General features: G+C 40.8%; 2 protein-coding genes and 2 pseudogenes across 2 annotated transcripts; 2 read left to right on the forward strand and 2 right to left on the reverse strand.

The window, feature by feature from the left end:
- The first annotated feature begins 4,386 nt into the window (after nucleotides 1-4,386).
- LOC137747830 (pentatricopeptide repeat-containing protein At4g37170 pseudogene) lies at nucleotides 4,387-6,160 on the forward strand (annotated as a pseudogene).
- A 2,273-nt stretch (nucleotides 6,161-8,433) lies between these two features.
- Nucleotides 8,434-9,710, forward strand: LOC137748336 (2-alkenal reductase (NADP(+)-dependent)-like; annotated as a pseudogene).
- A 307-nt stretch (nucleotides 9,711-10,017) lies between these two features.
- Nucleotides 10,018-10,602, reverse strand: LOC137747828 (RPW8-like protein 1). The gene has a single exon (XM_068487970.2). The coding sequence runs from the start codon at nucleotides 10,600-10,602 to the stop codon at nucleotides 10,018-10,020; it is 585 nt and encodes a 194-aa protein (XP_068344071.2).
- A 5,665-nt stretch (nucleotides 10,603-16,267) lies between these two features.
- Nucleotides 16,268-18,172, reverse strand: RTNLB13 (Reticulan like protein B13). The gene is made up of 4 exons (XM_068486869.2): nucleotides 17,980-18,172; nucleotides 17,704-17,890; nucleotides 17,393-17,604; nucleotides 16,268-16,663 (listed from the first exon to the last, which is right to left on the reverse strand). The coding sequence occupies exons 1-4, from the start codon at nucleotides 18,023-18,025 to the stop codon at nucleotides 16,482-16,484; spliced, it is 627 nt and encodes a 208-aa protein (XP_068342970.2). The 5' UTR covers nucleotides 18,026-18,172; the 3' UTR covers nucleotides 16,268-16,481.
- Nucleotides 18,173-18,593: the final 421 nt, after the last annotated feature.

Below are 18,593 nucleotides of genomic sequence, written 5' to 3' on the forward strand. Positions count from 1 at the left end.
TAAAGAGAATTGAGTTTTTAGTGAATTTGCAAACTAAAGTAGTATTGCTGAATTTTGGTACTTCAAAACTAGTTTTGTTATGTGATATTGTTTCACTGATTTGTGCACATCTATTGGTACCGATTATTATCCAAGTTTATGGTTCCAATAAGTCCTTATTTTATACAAATTCTCAATACTATTGACTTTTATAGACAACACTGATTAAATTTTGATTTAAAGATGTATTGGTTTATTTTGCTCAAACCAATATTTTTTTTGGTCATCAATTATGATTATGATGATCATTGTCTTTCGAGAAAAAGAAAAAAAAAATGGAAAGTGATATCAGAAAAAAAACTTTTTTTTAAAAAAAATTAATTATGCAATAGGGCAAAAACAAAGACATTTCACAATTAAAATTTAAGTTGAGTGTAAAAAGAGGTTATATAGGTCCAAATAAAATTTTTCAATATTAATCTTCTTCACCAATACAACAAAAGCTCTAAATAAATAATAAAAAAAAACATATACAGAGAAAAGAGGAAATGATTTGAGACAACGTCCCTTAGAGCAACTCCACCGGAGGCTTTAGTCCGGTGGACAGGCGACCCAAAACACCCAATAGCTTCCCTCCCTTTCTCCAACCCATGCAGGGGATTGGGCACGGGAGAGGCCGAGTGGACAGGCCAGGAGCGATTCCCTTAAGGCTCGGTGATGCATGGCTGATTTTAGGATGACCTCAGTCACGATATAAAATTAATAAAAAAATATAAAATATAAAAAATTAATAAAAATAAAAACATTAATAAAAATAAAAAATCAGAAAAAAATAATAAAAAATCAGAAAAAAACTTTTTAAAAAAAAAATTTAATTTTTCTATAAATATATTATCATTATCTTCCAACTTACACCACAATTTTATATTTTCTCAAATACTTTGGATTATAATTTCTTATTTAATGATACATGGTACAACGAGACCGATTAAAAATCCTATCAGAAATTACAAATAAAATTATTTTTTATTATTTTATAAAAATAAAAAATACTAATATTTTATTACCGATTGCCATGACTATTCAGTTTAGGGATTAAGATGCAAAAGACAGTTATTATTCATTAAAGGTAGTTATTGTTCATCGGCGGAATTCAATAGTAAGTTGCCCTAGGAAGTCTTTGATATGCTGGAGTTGCTCTTAGCAGTGAGGTACTCGAGGATGCAGGAGAGGTAGACAAAGGGAGCGGCCGATCTTGAAGAACTGGGCGACGCTGCCGATTGGGAATTGGAGGCAGGGCTTTTGGGATCAGGAGATGAACTTGGTGGTGGGGGGCTCCCCTCTGCCGTGTTTATTGGTGGTTATAACAGTGAAGCTCATGATGTTGATTTCGAAATTTTTTATTTCGAGTTTGAAGGGTTTGAAGGTATTGAAAACCCAAATCCTTGTACTAGGGAGGCAGATGGTGATTTTTTTTTTTTTTTTTTTTTTTTTAATTAATGACAAATTTTATTTATTTAAATATATTTTTAATTGGTGTGTACATATTTAATTAGACTTGTAGGATCTAATTATGTGCAACATCAACACATAACAGATTTTTTGACATAATTGTAACGAAAATACTATATTAATTTGTAGCACTCATTTTCAGAGATTAAATTGATTGATTTTCAATTTCAATGATCAATTTTGGATATGAACAAACAATAATATATTCCAAATCATCCCAAAGTCGTATTTACATCCAACAAATTGTAATCACATCCTTGGTTTTGAATTACGGACCAACTCCAATAATCCTATTGACAAATGAAGAATTAAAAATCAATAAAAAGAGAGCATAGACTTAACTCTATTTATTTTTTAATTCGAAGAAGGGCCGGGTCTAAATTTGGAAGGACCGGGCCGGACCTATTTGAAAATGTAAAGAGACGGGCCTGGCTTGGTATAAGATTTCAAAACTTTGGAATCAAACCTAACCCAACCTGTTAGAAACAAGCCGGTTTGGGCTAGGTCCATAGGTCCAAATTTATTTATTTATTTAAGTTGGTTCACTTTAAAGTTAAGCAGTAAAAGTGTTCGGTAAAAATAAAATATCTTGTTTATTTTAAAATCAATGACCTACGGACAACAATTTTTAAAAGCAAATGGTACATTTAAAAACGGACTATAAATTGCTTTCTAAAACTGCTTTAATAAATAGCGGAGTTGAACATTAAATGAATATTTTTAATTCCTATAATTTGCTCATTAATTTTGAAAAATTACATTGCTAATTCTTTTAGACACATTTTATCCTTGAAAAACAAAGTGACCACCACCTACCACTACAAACCTTAACCTCTTACACCACCATTGTCATTACCACCACTATTGTTTCCACCACCACCGCACCACAATCTCACCACCAAACCACCACCACCACAACCATGCCCGCCACCACTACGACCACAACCACTTCCATTGATGCCACCACCGCCACCATCGTTGTTGTCGCTGCCCTTACCACCATTTTTACCTATGTAGCCCAACCACCACACCTCTTTATTGGCACCACCACCGCTACCACCACAATCATGCCCTTGCCACCGTTGTCGTTGTCATCACCCACACTATTATGTCCATTTTTGTCATTATACACAACTATATCACTTTTACATTAAAATTTACCAAACATTTTTACATTGTTTTTCATACTCATAACACTTTTAAAATACAATTTATCAAACACTTAACACTTAACTGTGTGTTTTTTTTTTTTGGCAGCTGAATGTTCTTCAAACACAATAGAAGTAGTTGTTAGAAAAAAGCACATCAATCCCAAACTGGTCCTCAATAAAAAAAAATTTGGACGGGTAGCCAATCACTTTTGTGAAATCAAAATAAATAAAGGAAAATTTTCATAACACAATATGCATCACAATTTACATAATTTTTTTTTTTAATAGAAAGAAGGGCAGACTTTATATATTTATGTACTTTCCCAAATTACATAATTAAGAATTACACTACTTCGAACAGACTTCTTTGCACGCATGCTTCAATTGCTTTGAGACCATCTATGGCTGAAGTGGTCGAAATGCTAACCAATAGCGAAACTGCGGCAGCAGTTCCGGGTCCAAAGTAGCCTGCTTTCTTAAACTCAACAACCCAAGAGACAATTAGCACTACATTTAGAACATACTATTCTACAACATGAGAACAATATACACTCTTCAAGAGCTCGAGAAGTCCGCTTTGATGTCTTATACAACAAAATTAACAAGATCCTTTGCACGGTGTGTAGTAGTCCTTGTCCACCCCTAGTAGGAAGGATGATATAGATTAGGTGACTTGAACTTCACTACAAGTAAGGTTTGGTCGTCGGATTACAATAGTAGGTTTACTCTCTAAACCAGCACAAGGCGGTCAAAAAGAACCAAAACATCAGGATTAGCCATCAACTATAAAATAGGCTACTTCCTTATCACTTAAAGCAATTAGAAAAAGCTAATTCTCCAATAGAACAACCTTGTCTCATGTCTCCAATTTTATTAAATAACAATAAAATAATACATGCAGGGGGACAAGGCCTAAACCCTCGAAGAGGAAAAAAAATAACGAAAATGAAAAACATGACGAAACTCATGGTCACAAGCATAAGCTACAATTGCAAAATCTAGAGTAGTGGTCCAACAATTTTAGGCACTGGTAGTAGCACCGAAAGAAGCTAAGGATTATAGGCACTAGTGGCCGCATTGAAAGAAGCTAAGGCATTAGCAACTTCTAAGCGCTATGAACTTATGTTTCTTTTATCGTTATTGTGGCGTTTCAAACTATTTCAGTACGCCAAATTTGTTGATGTTTCATGTCAGTTTTTTCATGTTTGTATTTTCATGTAAATTGTTAGTATATTAATTTTAGGACTAATTAAATTCTACACCCTTCAGATTTAAAATGAGTTTCAAAAATGGGTCACAAGTTTATAATTTTGCACATTGCACATAGAGATTTTGAGACCTTAACAATTTATGTTTGTCACTTTGACCATCTAGTCCCTCGCTAAATTGAAGATGTGATAAGTGTGGGACTCATACGTTGTTTTGGAAGGCACACTTGTACCATAACTAGTAATCTGAAGCTTCGACCTTCGACCTTCGACCTTCCCTTAAATAACTTGGAATTACAAAACAACCTATCACACATTTTGCTCCCAATGATACAAGTGTAGGTTCTACACAAGTTGGAAATAGGTTTCACATATGATACATCATCAACTTATCGAGGATTATATAATTAAATTAAATAGTTGAAATAATTTCAAAACATCATCATGATTGTAATAAAATTAAGACACGTGGTACTATTTTGAAAATAAACGTGGAGGTTTCAAAATGTAGTTGACCGTTGATTTTATGTTGTTGAAGTAGACCGCGTAGTGAGGCAATCGGCATTCTCTACGACCAAAAGGGCTTATCGGAAGCAGTTCAGTCACTGAACCACAGAGACAAACCCTCTGCTTCCATATACTCGACCCTCGTGCAGCTTTGCCTTCTGCAACGAGCTCTTGGGCAGGGCAAAGTGGTCCATTCCCACACCAGAGCGTCCGGTTTCGTGCCCGGGCTGTTCATTTGTAACCGTCTTATCGGCTGGGATGCGAAATGTGGGAGCATTTCTGATGCCCGGGTGGTGTTTGATGAAATGCCTGAGAGGAATTTGTGTTCTTGGAATACTATGATATCCGGGCATGCGAAAGTGAGGCAGCTTGGTGAGGCTAGGAAACTGCTTGATGAAATGCTTCAAATAGAGAATATTTCTTGGACTGCGATGGTATGGGGGTATGCGAAAGTGGGGCAGCTTGGTGAGGCTAGGAAATTGTTTGATGAAAAGCCTCAGAGAGAGAATCTTTCTTGGACTGTGATGATATCGGGGTGTGTTTGCCATGATTGGCCTAAGGAGGCTTTGCGGTTGTATAGGATGACACAGAGGAGTGATAATTCGAAATCTAATAAGTTCAGTGTCTAGTGTTGTTGCTGCTTCGGCAGCCATTCAGAGTTCAAGAACGAAGGAGATTCATGGCTATATAATGTGAACTGGGTTGGACTCGGATAACGTGGTTTGGAGTACCTTATCGAATATGTGTGGGAAATGTGGGAGGATAGAGGAAGCGAGGCGCATTTTTTGTAAGATGGTGAATCGAGATGTTATGTGGATAACAATGATTGACAGATACTTTGAAGGGAGAGGGATTTTCTTTGTTCTCGGAGTTGATGAAGTCCGGCATTAGACAGTTTCACCTTTGCAGGGGTTTTAATGCCGGTGCTCATCATACTGCTGAGAATCTGGGCAAGCAGGTTCATGGGTATTTGAATGCGATTAATGTGTTAATGGGATGGCCCGCCCAGATGTGGTTACATGGACATCCCTGGTTGCTGGATTTACTCAGAATGGTAATCTAATGAAAGCCTTCAGTTGTTTAAGTTGCTATTTGATTCAGGTCCTAAGCCCGACATTACTTTTGTAGGTGTTCTTTCCGCTTGTACTCATGCTGGTTTAGTTGATAAGGGACTTGAGTACTTCCATTTAATTAAGGCAAAACATGGGTTAACTCATACCGCAGACCACTAGCCTGTGGAGCTGATTTACTGGCCCAAGCAGTTTGATTTGAAGAAGCTAAGAATATTAGTAATGAAATGCCAACGAAACCAGATAAGTACTAGTGGGATTCCTTACTCGGTGGTTGCAAAATTCATGGAAACCTCACACTTGCAAAGCGAGCTGCAGATGCGTTGTTTGAGATAGAACCTGAGAATCCAACTACTTATATTACTCTGGCCAACATTTATGCTACTGTTGGTATGTGGGATGAAGTAACAAAGGTCAAAAAGATGATGGAGAAAGTGGGTTTATAAGGAAACCAAGTTTGAGCTGGGTCGATATCAAGAAAGAGGTGCATGTTTTCTTAGTGGGAGATATGTCTCACCCTAGATATGATGAAATACATCACTATTTGCACGAACTCTCGAGGAGGATGAAGGAACAAGGGTATGTTTCTGTTTGGGCCCAAAATATTATTGTTGGGCCGAGCAGCAAGATGTACTCGGCCCAAGGTGATGGTAAATACTATGGGCCGAATAATAACTCCCGGGTAAGCTGGCAGGATCGGCCAAATCCTATCCCAAGTAATCCAGATAAGTAGGAAAGGTCGAAGAAATCCTAGTACGACCAGGATTCTCGACCGGCAAGGAATAGAGTCCCGAAAAGAAGGAAAATTCAGAATCCCAGTGGGGGTAGGATTGTTCGAGTTAGAATCGAAATGAGACAGGGACTCCCAATCCAAATCAGAATCGGTTTCAAGGAATGGGGTGCTATAAATACCAGAGATCATGCAACAGAAAAAGACCTTCACAATCAGCATACAATTGCCCTGCGCAAAACCTCTCAAACACCTTGAGATTTTTCCTTTTCTTTTCCCCGCCGACACAACTTCAGTTTGGATAAACAACACTGTGGAAGCACCCGGCGAACATCTTCAGTTTGGATAAACAGCACTGCTGCCGCAGAATCAGCCGACCGAGATCATGCAACAGAAAAAGACCTTCACAATCAGCATACAATTGCCCTGCGCAAAACCTCTCAAACACCTTGAGATTTTTCCTTTTCTTTTCCCCGCCGACACAACTTCAGTTTGGATAAACAACACTGTGGAAGCACCCGGCGAACATCTTCAGTTTGGATAAACAGCACTGCTGCCGCATAATCAGCCGACCGAGAAGCACCTTCAGTTTGGATAAACAGCACTGCGTCGAGGTCGACCGGTTATCTATCTAAGTCTCGGCCGAGAAGGGTTTTCGAACCTTTATTGGCAGAGGTCACCTTGCTAGCCTTTTCGGCATAGTCAGGTGTTACGAATCGCATTGCTCGGCGTACAGGACGCCGAGTTATTTTATGATTGCTCGGCGTACAGGACGCCGAGTTATTTTATGATTGGATACTCGCAAATAGGTTTCAGGGTTCGGCATTCCGACGGCCGAACTACGTTTACCATCAAGACATACATCACGTTCGAGTACCTGTGCCCATACAGTTTGGTCTCGATTCGACGTGCTTATACTCTTACGAATATAATCACGGTGACCGAATCGGGCTCCGACGATTATTGAACTCCGCAGAATTAGCAGCCTTGTCTTCAGGCTGTAGAACTCAGAGACCGAGAGCGTTCCTTCCTCGGTCGCAATCGCAAGATACAGAAGTCAACGACGCGCTCCAAGCGACATCAACAAATTTTACTCCTCGGCCGAGCTCGGCCGACGAGTTGGCACGCCCCGCATTCAACCGAAGGACGTAGTTAGCTTACTAGTTACTCGGCCTGCGCGCCACGTAGGTTTTGTAATTTTTAGGGTCAACAGTTTCTGACACGAATTTCGTGCGGCATGATGTTGAAGAGGAGCAGAAAGAGCAGAACCTCTCCTACCACAGTGAGAAGCTCGCTGTTGCGTTTGGCATTATTTCTACTCCGCCAGGAACACCGATCAATGTTTTTGAGAAAATAAGAACATCTGTGGATTGTCATACTGCGATTAAGTTTATTTCTAAGATTGCTAGCCGAAAAATTATAGTGGGATTCATTTTGGTTCCATTGTTTTGAGGACGGGAACTGGTCATGTCGACACTATTGGTGATTTGAAGCACCTACTAATCTGTTCGTAAGGCATTTGATTGGAGTAAGACTCAAGAAACAGGCATAATGTCTTCTGTGCAATCTGGGAGCTTCCCACATTTTGTTCTAAGTGGAAAGAGCTAGAACTGAATTTTCTACGTCTTCAACATTGACATGCGAAGATGTTATACTGAATGTTCTCCATTAATATGAACAATGTTTGGCTCCTTACGTAATCATTATTTAACTACAAATAACAATTTAACAGCAAGGTTAACTATTAAAATTCCGAAAAAAAAAAAAAAAAAAGGTTTACAATCATGTCAAACTATTGTTTGTTTGCAAGGATGAACGGTTCTAGACGCAAGTCACCAAGGATTTTCCAACTTGCTACACAAAAAGTGACCCAATATAAAATTCTTTTTGCATTTTTTGATGCTACACAAAATCTGACCCAATACAAACTTTCTTCCTGTTGTAAATGGATGGCCCCATATAATAATCTATCTATGGAAGGAAGACACCAAAGCCAATGTTGAAGACATTATTAGACACCAAAGCACATGTGGATCAAAGCTCTTGTGAAAGACACCAAGGCTCATGTGGAAGACACCAAAGCATGTGTGTGGACCAAAGCTCATGTGAAAGACACCAATGCTCATGTGGAAGACACCAAAGCATGTGTGTGGACCAAAGCTCATGTGAAAGACACCAAGGCTCACGTGGAAGAAACCAAAGCATGTGTGTGGATGATTCGAACCGTTCACACACCACCAATGCTCATATATCTATATGCGAGAGCAATAAGGCTTTGCCAGGAGAAAAAAAAAGAAAAAAATGGAAAGCAAGAAAGATGAATGAGGAGGAGGAGGAGAAGAAGAGGAAGATGGTGAAAAATCTCCTTCCCAACAAACAGATTGTGTTGAATCAGTCTGTGAGTGGCTACCCCAAAGAGAGTGACTTTGGGTTGAGATCATCTTTCATCGACTGCAGCCTTTCCCGTGATTCCTCACCGGCTGTGCTTCTGAAGAACCTATACCTCTCTTGTGATCCTTACATGCGCCACCGCATGTCCGATCAGGTCGCTCATCCCGGGACTATTATCCAGTCCTTCACTCCTGGTTCTGTCCTTGTGGGATATGGTGTGTCCAAGGTCATGGAGTCCACACATCCAAGGTTCAAGGAAGGTGACTTTGTTTGGGGGATGATTGGGTGGGAGGAGTACAGTTTGATCAATACCCCGGGCAGGCTAAACAAGATCAGTTTTACTGATGTGCCCCTCTCATACTATGCTAGCATTTTGGGAATGCCGGGAATTGCAGCTTACGTTGGATTTCACAAAATATCTTATCCAAAGGAACGCGATTGTGTCTATGTTTCTTCTGCAGCAGGAGGAGTTGGTCAACTTGTTGGACAATTTGCGAAAATGATCGGCTGCTATGTGGTTGGAAGTGCAAGCACTAAAGAGAAAGTTGATCTCTTAAAGCAAAAGATGGGATTTGATGAAGCGTTCAACTATAAGGAGGAAAACTTAGGTTCAGCATTAAGGAAGTACTTCCCCGAAGGCATTGACATTTACTTCGACAATGTTGGTGGTCGCATGCTTGATGAAGTTATTTTGCAGATGAAAGCTCATGGCCGCATAGCACTCTGTTCTGCGGTATGATTTCACAATACAATCTTGACGAACCAGAGGGTGTGCACAATCTGTTTAGCCTCATCCTGAAGCGGATTGAGATGAAAGGTTTTGTGGAGACCGATTTCGTTAACGTGTATCCAGAGTATGTTGAGTTTTGTATCAAATACTTGCGGCAAGGGAAGTTGGTCTATGTTGAAGATGTTGCTCAAGGGATAGAGAATGCCCCCGCTGCACTGGTCAGAATTTTCTATGGCCGGAATTTTGGTAAGCAGGTCGTTTGTATTGCTAATGAATAAGATTCCTCTCTCAATGTATTAGTTGATGGGAGTTTTTTTTCTTACTAGAGCAACGGTGAACATTTGATTGGATAAACTTGTTTTGGTACAATGTCATTTTAATTTACAACATAATATGTTAGATATCCAAGTGTAAATAAATAAATTTTGATGACATACGCGCCCAAATCAAATTTTTTTGGATTTACAATACCAATTATAATTGGCTTATTAGGTGGTTCAGCTCAAATCTTTTGCTCCTTAATTAGTGTAAATTATCTTTGTATTAAAAACAACAACAACAGCAGCATCAACCCCAAACAGAATATATAATTATTACACAATCAATCCTATTTCCTATCCTAGCATGTTGTAAGCATAAATACATAAAAAAAGATATTTTCTTTTCCTTTGAAATTATTGAGTTCATTATGTTACTTATCAATTGCATATCTCCGAGTTTGGACAGAACTAAGCTGCTGTTATTGACCTGTAATTGCCCCACATGTAACCAAATTTATAAGGATTCTCTTTGGTGCTGACTTCACAGATTGCACAAACCTCTTCAGTCCGGAAAACTTATTACCCAAAACCCTACTTCCACTTAAATTGAAAATCCAACCCCTCCCACCTCCTCCATTCACATCCATTTGATCCCATGTCCTACATATTGCTTTCATCTCGTTTGAAATCCTTACAACATCCAATGCCACCTTAACTTGCAAATCAATAGTAATCAGCCTCCGAAGAGACTCGTCCAACTCGAGGAGCTTCTTGTAGTACCTTTGCCCCTTGCAGAAGTTGCAGCCACCTGCATTCGAGCACTTATCAACTAGCTCCTTCCCTTGAATCAGCTGTAGGCGTATTCGATGGATGACATCGTCTGGGAAATCTTCGTCAGAAAGACGGTCGATTTCACTGATTTTTGGAGTTATTGTATGAATCGTGAATTCTAACTGTGCAAGAATAGACTCATACATATGCGCTCTCTCCCTGGCTTGCAGGACAGCTCCTAGCAGCGCCTCCAGTGCGCGTCCTATTGTAGCATCTAGAAGAATTTTTTCCATTAGTACCTTTTGGAACTAGATTTCGCAGCTCTAATATGTGGTTTGAGAGAGGATATATGCTTCTTTTATTTATAGGAATCCGTTTCTTGTGGGATAAAATAAAGAATTATAAGTTTCAGAATTTATTTAGGAAAAGAAAAGTCCTACGCTTGGACTTGGACTTGGTCTAATACCAATGAAAAGACAATATCAAAGCAAGGACTTAATTGACAAGAGTATTGGTGACAGATAAATTACAACTAAGCTGCTGAGAAGTTCAAGATTCAAGAAATTTTGAAGTGCAGAAGCCTTCCAAGCATACCCTTGCAATTAAGCAGCTACGGAACCTTCTTTTCCTACCTAATTCCCCGAGTGTCACCTTGTCAATTTCAGGAATATGTCCTCTTCTAAGGAACTTGTATGTGCGGATACATGGCCACACCTTGTCAACTTCAGGAATATGTCCTGTTCCAACGAAGATCTTGTATGACACGGATACACCGCCACACTAACATTCGGGACATTTAGGGTAAATAATATAAGATTGATATGTTTTCTTTCTTGACTGTTGTAATGACAGTTGGTTGTTTTATATACATCTTACACACACACACACAATAAACTAATGTTGTAAAGGTGGCGTGCTTGCTGCCCATGCTGCAACACATCAGAGCATATGAGCTGTACCATGTGGTAGTCTGCTGTCAAGGAATATTGCAGCCACGTGCAGTATTCCTTATGTCCAGGTTGTACCCCAATTGTGCAGTTGATGTAGGAGATTCCTTAACACGCCCCCGCAAGACGGTGGCACCATCGGAGACACCGATCTTGGAACGAAGGAGATGGAAACGTGGACGTGGCAAGGATTTGGTTAGAGCGTCTGCAAGCTGATCAGTAGTGGAGACATGAGAGACTTGAAGAAGACCACGAGTGACATGATCCCTTACAAACTGAAAATCAATATCAATATGCTTCATACGGGAATGGAGAACAAGATTAGCACGATAGAACATGGCTCCAATGTTATCACAAGAAACAGCCGGTGTTGTGGGGAGAGAAATGCCAAGTTCACTCAGTAAGGACTGAATCCATATGAGTTCAGCAGTGGTGGCAGCAATGGCCCGATATTCGGCTTCGGTAGAGGAGCGAGAGACAGACCGCTGTTTTCGGGAGCTCCAAGAGATGAGATTGCCACCGAGATAGACAACATAGCCAGTCGTAGATTTGCGATCATCACGATCACCAGCCCAGTCAGCATCGGAAAAGGCATAGAGACGATGAGAGGGGCGACGACAAAGATGAAGGCCAAAGGAAAGGGTACCCTTCAAGTAGCGGAGAAGACGCTTGAGTGCCTGCCAGTGAGTCTCGGAAGGAGAATGCATGAATTGGGAAAGCTTATTGACTGTGAAGGAGATGTCAGGGCGTGTAAGGCTGAGGTATTGAAGTCCACCAACAAGACGACGGTAGGGAGTGGGATCCGTTGGGGAGGAGCCATCATGGAGCATGAGTGAGTGAGTGGTGGAGAGAGGCGTACTGACAGCCTTTGCACCATCCATCTTGGCATTGACAAGAAGATCATGAATGTACTTGTGCTGAGAGAGAAATAGGCCAGTGGCTGTGGGAAGGACTTCAACACCAAGAAAGTAATGTAAGGAGCCCAGGTCTTTGACGGAGAACCGAGTTGCCAACAGGTGAATGAACTTTGCTACAAGTGAGGAATCGTTTCCTGTAATAAGAAGATCATTAACATAAACCAAAAAATAAATTACAGCAGTCCCATTTTTCAAGAGAAAGAGTGAGGCATCAGAGATGGCATTGACAAAGCCATGGGAGAGCAGAAATGAGTGTAATTCCTTGTACCATGCCCGGGGAGCCTGTTTGAGGCCGTAGAGGGCTTTCCTCAATTTACACACATGAGATGGATGATTAGAGTCAACAAAACCAGGTGGTTGGACCATATAGACATTTTCACGGAGTGTGCCATGAAGGAAAGCATTGTTGACGTCCAACTGACGAATTGGCCACTGATGAGTCACGGCAAGATGCAAAACAATGCGTATGGTAGTAGGTTTGATCACCGGATTGAAAGTATCTGAAAAATCAACACCAGGACGTTGGTGAAAACCCTTGGCAACTAAGCGTGCCTTGTACCTGTCAATAGTGCCATCAGGATGCCGTTTGATACGAAACACCCACTTACAACCAATAAGATTTTGAGAGGGAAGGGAAGGAACGAGCTCCCATGTACCATTGCGAATTAACGCATTGAACTCATTGGACATTGCTTGTCGCCAAAGGGGATCCTTGACAGCCTGAGAGACACATGTCGGTTCAACTGAGGAGAGAATGGGATGTTTAGTAGCAGTCATAGCATACCGAGGATTGGGTTTGTGGATACCGGCTTTGGCACGGGTGATCATGGAATGATCGGGGAGCACAGGAGGTACGGGGGGGTTGGGGGAGGTTGGGTTAGAGGATGGAAAGGTGACAACAGTCCTATGAGGGTTTCTAGTGTATGTACGAACGGGGTTGTTGGGAGGAGGTGGCTGGACGTGATCAGTTTGGGTTGGAGAATGTGGTGGGGTGAATATAGGTGCGGTAGAGGTAGGGACCAATGCTTGGCGATTGGGTGACGGTAAGAGAGAAGGGATAGCAGCAGCAATAGGGATCGGGGCAGCGGATGGTGACGGTTCTGAGACAGGGGCAGATTCTGATGATGATGATGATGATGTGACGTGTGGTGGCAGCGAAGAAGAAACAACCGACTCAACAGGCCTGGTGGGTAAGTGGACAGGAACATGAGTAACTGGAGAAAGAGAAGAGACCCAAGTGTGAGAGTTATCAACCGTGACATGGGGAGTGGAGCAAGGGAGGTTAGCAAGAGGAAAAGTGGACTCATCGAATTGAACATGCCGAGAGATAAAAAGTTTGTGGGAGGAAAGATCAAGACATTGAAACGCACTTTGATTAGATGAGTAACCAAGGAAGAGACATGGGCGGGAACGAGGGAGTAATTTATTGGAATTGTAAGGACGTAACCAAGGAAAACACAAGCACCCAAATGTACGAAGACGGGAGTAGTTGGGTTGTTCATCAAAGAGTTGAGTGAATGGGGAGAGATTATTAAGAATCGGAGTGGGCATACGGTTGATAAGATAAGTAGCTATTTTAAAGGCATAAGACCAATAGGTGAGGGGTAAAGAAGCTTGATGAAGAAGTGTGAGACCAGTTTCAACAATATGACGATGTCGTCGTTCGGCGACTCCATTGTGTTGAGGAGTGTGAGGTGGTGTAAGAAGATGGGTGATGCCATTGGATGAGAGAAAATGTTGGAGTTTGATAAATTCGCCCCCACCATCAGTGTATAACCTAGTGATTTTTCTTTTGAAGTAATTTTCAACAAGTGCTTTGAAGGTGACAAAAGTGGAAAACACATCAGATTTCTTTTTGAGAGGGTAGAGCCATATATATTTTGTAAAATGATCAACAAAGATGACATAGTAAGAAAAACCATCAATTGAAGAGTATGGAGCAGGGCCCCAAACATCACTATAAATGAGGTCTAATGCACCATGACTGGTGAGAGACGAAGTACCAAACGGGAGACGATGGCTTTTATTACATAGACATGAATGACAAACAGACTTGAACAACTTGGAAGACACATTAATGGAAGACATACGAAGGACTTGTTGGAGAGTTTGATGGCTGGGGTGACCAAGACGACGATGCCAGAGGTTGGGAGAGACCACCACACCCACCATAGCTTGTGGTTGATGAAATGATTTAGGAGACCACTCGTACACATCATCCTTATTCGGGCCTCGAAGAAGAACCGCCCCCGTGCTCAGATCCTTGACATGAAAGAAATCAGGAAAAAGTTCAATAGAGGTATTATTTTGTTTATTAAATTTAGAGATAGAAATAATGTCTTTTTTCATAGAAGGAACACATAGAACGTTTGATAGGCTGAAAGATTGGGAGGATGAGGAGGGTAAAGTGGTTGAACCGACATGTGTGATACCCAAACCTGAACCATTACCAATAATTATTTCATCAGGACCATCATATATGGCTGCACCAGAGAGAGTGTTGACATTGGAGGTAACATGGTGAGAGGCACCAGAATCAAGCAACCATGTTGGAGAAGAGGTGGACCGGCCATGGGTGGTAGGATTGGCCACGAGCGGACTGGAAGGTCCAGATTGGAGTTGAGGGCAGCGTTTGGCACTATGACCTTGAGTGCCACACCATTGACAGAAACCACGATAACCTGTGTTGTTCATGTTGGTAGAGCGGCGACCATTGTCGGTGAAGGATTGTTGGATGGGCTTGTAGGAACCACGAGAATTGGTGGCAATGGAAGATGTGTGGGGGTGCTCAAAGGAACTACGATAAGGATTGCAAGAGAGAAAGGACCCACGGTTGGAGTTGGAGTTGTGAGAGCGGAAGCCACGATTTGAGGTGTGGAAGCGAGATGTCTGAGTGACATTGGCAGTGATCACTGGGGGTACAACAATGGTATCATCGCGCTTGAGAGCAGCTTCATGTTCAACCAGTTTGTCATGCAGGTTTTCAAAAGAGATTGAGGTGTCGCGGGAACGAACTACCGCAACAATTTCCTTGAAGTCCGAGCCAACACCATTAAGAATGTAGAGGAGGAGATCATCATCAGAGAGGGGGACATCAATGATGGCAAGCTCGTCTGCAATAATGCGAACTTCTTGTAGATACTCAGAGACAGGCTTGTTCTCACGACGCAGGAGAGTAAGGCGTTCTTTAAGACCAAGAACGCGGGCACGGGCTTTGCTAACAAAGAGATGAAGAAGCTTGTCCCAAGCCTCCTTGGATGTCTTGGCAGAGGCAATAAGGGAGATGACCTGCGGGGAGACGGAAGCAAGAATCGCATGAAGGAGGAGTTGATCTTGCTGAATCCAAAAGGTGCGAAGCACGGTTTGAGTGGTTGATGGGGAGAGATGAGAACCATCCACAAAACCCATGAGGTCGTAGCCGTAAAGAAGGGCGTTGAACTGAGCACGCCAGGATGGGTAATTGGTGGGTGTGAGTTTCACAGGTAATTGGGCTGTAGCGTTTATGGTGATCAAGATGGGAGTAGTGGAGTTGAGGTCTGGTAGAGGGTTGGTTGTAGCGGCGTCAGTGGCCATGGATGAAGACAGGAAAGAGAGGGATCAAAAAAAAAAAAATTGCTCGTTGGAGTTTTTGGGCTCGTGATACCATATAAGATTGATATGTTTTCTTTCTTGACTGTTGTAATGACAGTTGGTTGTTTTATATACATCTTACACACACACACACACAATAAACTAATGATGTAAAGGTGGCGTGCTTGCTGCCCATGCTGCAACACATCAGAGCATATGAGCTGTACCATGTGGTAGTCTGCTGTCAAGGAATATTGCAGCCACGTGCAGTATTCCTTCTGTCCAGGTTGTACCCCAATTGTGCAGTTGATGTAGGAGATTCCTTAACAAATAATACAGGATGTGTGTTAATTTTTATCTGTGTCCTTCCATCATTAGAAGGACACATAGATTGTGACAGTGTACCGTGCATACAAGTTGCTCTCTCCCCTTTAAGAGGCAGCTAAACAGAGCATATTCGACCTTGAAAGTAAAATCTAACTGCCTTTTAAAAACCCCTCGCTTTTTAAGACTCTTGATGTCAGTTGCCAACATTGTTTGTTGATTTGTTAGAGCCCCGTTGCTCATGGACTCTAACAACATGAATATACATATATACTACGGAAAGACAAGATCAAGCATGCGTGGTCTTGTTTCTTGATCAAGAAGTAATTACAAGTTACAACTAACTTGGAGAAATATACGTAGAGTACTGTACTGCGGATACTACTTCCCAAGCAACGCATACAAATTAAACAGCTACTCAACCTTCTTCACCTTCTTTTCCCCGACTGTCACCTTGTTCTGTATTTTCTTGACTACCTTCTCATCAAGCGTGTCATAGTACCTTTTCAACTGTGCCTTCAACTTCTCCTCACTCCTCTCTATCTTGTCCTCGTATTTCACATACATTGCTGGAGCTGTCATGCCCATAACGGTACCTACGCGCGCAACATTAATTAGCATCCCAATTATTCATCCTCGTATTCCTAGCTGGGATTATTAAATACGTGCAATGTTTTCATTTGCTTTAGCATATAAATACTAATAGTATGTGAACCTTGATAACTTTTGAGGAAAACACTTCAAACCCAAGAGTTTAGGATAAACCAATGGTAATGGAGTTCACAACTATGAATAAATTAGAACATCACAAGTAGATATGTAAGAGTTTATTTCTCTCTATTGTACGTCGGGGTGTTTTTTTTTTTTCTTTTTTTTTTTCTAGTTTACTATTACTAATATGTACATAATATACAGTTGAACTAGTTTTGTCCGGTAAGGGTGCGGGATTCTTCATCACCTCTTGTCGAAGTCAAATTAAGGACACCCTACCCCGTTATAATCGGACACCCTTAGTAGGGACCTTAGTGGATATGTATCAGATAACAAATTATCTACTAGAAAGAAATGAAATTAATTTGTGAAGATACTATAATAATAATAATAATAATTAAAAATTTAAAAAAAAAAAAAAAAAAAAAAGTAATGTTCTCTAGCCTGAATTCTGTTGCTATATTAAAGTGCTTGTGGTTCCAAACTGTTAATTTGGATACATTCTCTTCCGACTTGAAAAACCTAATAACGGTCCAAATACGCAATCTAATAACATAATTATGTATGTGTCTGTAAGCAAGTGAATTAAGAAGTTTCCTTATACGAGTTATTACCTATATAAAGAAGGGTAAGTAGATCAACGCATCTTGCTACACCGGAGAGCAACCACAAACCAGAGACAGTTCCAACAAATACAAACCACTCTCTCTCCGCAGCCACCTGAAACATCCATCGAATTCCTTCTTCAACCCAAGCACGAACGGTGTTTCCCATCTCCAAAGCGAACTTCTCTGTAATTCCAACTCTTGACAAATCTGGAGGCTCTCTGGAAATAAGCAAACCAAATGTAAAACTCATAAAACAATTATTGAAGAAAGAAACAAAAACAAAGGGGAAGTTAAAAGTATAGGGGAGCTCAGCTTACTTGCCGAGAAGCCTAAGCAAGTTGCCAGAAAGGAACAACGAAGTGACAATAAACATGGCAACGTATGAAATTACAGTGAGGAAATTGAATTGATAGACGTCCAACAAAATCCATGTTGCTGTTGCTGTCAAAAGAACCAGAAAACTCTGCTTCTTCTTCCTCCACAGGAGTATATCTCTCACAGTATCTACATACCAAAATAACGAGTGAGACAATTATTAAGGCCTTGAAAGTTAATTAATTAAGTATTTAACATCTATGAGCTTACTTAATTACCTAACTTGGGTAGTGAAGAGTCTGAAGATTGAGATGTAGCAGCCATGATGTTGATCTGGACACACTAGTTTTTGAGTATTAATTCCTTGTAGTTTGAAATGTTCTATTTTTAAGCGGTTTGGGAGGGGTACCGCTTGAAGAGCTAAGGATTGTTTTGGGGCTTACACGTAGAGAAACTACACATTGGAAACGTGGAAACCATGCAAGCCTTTTGCATGTCACTTATTGCGTGTAGCCTTGGAAGCCATGGACTGTGGGAGCACACAACAGTGCATGGGATCTCTGTTGACGTCATGGAAAAAGTTTGACTCTTGTTTTAGAATTTTCTATAAGAGGAATTATATTCTCGTAGGCCCAAGTTAGGAATAGGATTTTTTGTGAGCCTAATCCTTAAGAGGAAATATCCAACTCACATTTATTTTCCACACAACTTTATTAATTTTTTATATTAATCGTTATTAATTCGTTCGATCTAAATGCTAAATATTGAAAGAAGTGTGTGAAAAATAAAAATATGTGTGTAACACCACCTTCTGCCCTACCCTCTGTGCTTTGTCCCAGCTACAGCTGGCGTCCCGTGCCCCTGGCAATCCTGCACATTCCTCTGTTACCCA

Source organism: Pyrus communis, chromosome 2, assembly GCF_041283825.1.
Source record: "Pyrus communis isolate YQ-2024b chromosome 2, ASM4128382v1, whole genome shotgun sequence".
NCBI lineage: Eukaryota > Viridiplantae > Streptophyta > Magnoliopsida > Rosales > Rosaceae > Pyrus > Pyrus communis.

Excerpts from the sequence above, each read along its gene's own strand:
- LOC137747828 (XM_068487970.2), bottom strand. The coding sequence starts at position 10,602 with ATGGAAAAAATTCTTCTAGATGCTACAATAGGACGCGCACTGGAGGCG.
- RTNLB13 (XM_068486869.2), bottom strand. The coding sequence starts at position 18,025 with ATGGCTGCTACATCTCAATCTTCAGACTCTTCACTACCCAAGTTAG. Across the intron at positions 17,605-17,703 it reads TTGCTTAGGCTTCTCGGCAA|AGAGCCTCCAGATTTGTCAA; the intron begins GTAAGCTGAGCT and ends GCTTATTTCCAG. Across the intron at positions 16,664-17,392 it reads ACTTACCCTTCTTTATATAG|GTACCGTTATGGGCATGACA; the intron begins GTAATAACTCGT and ends TTGCGCGCGTAG.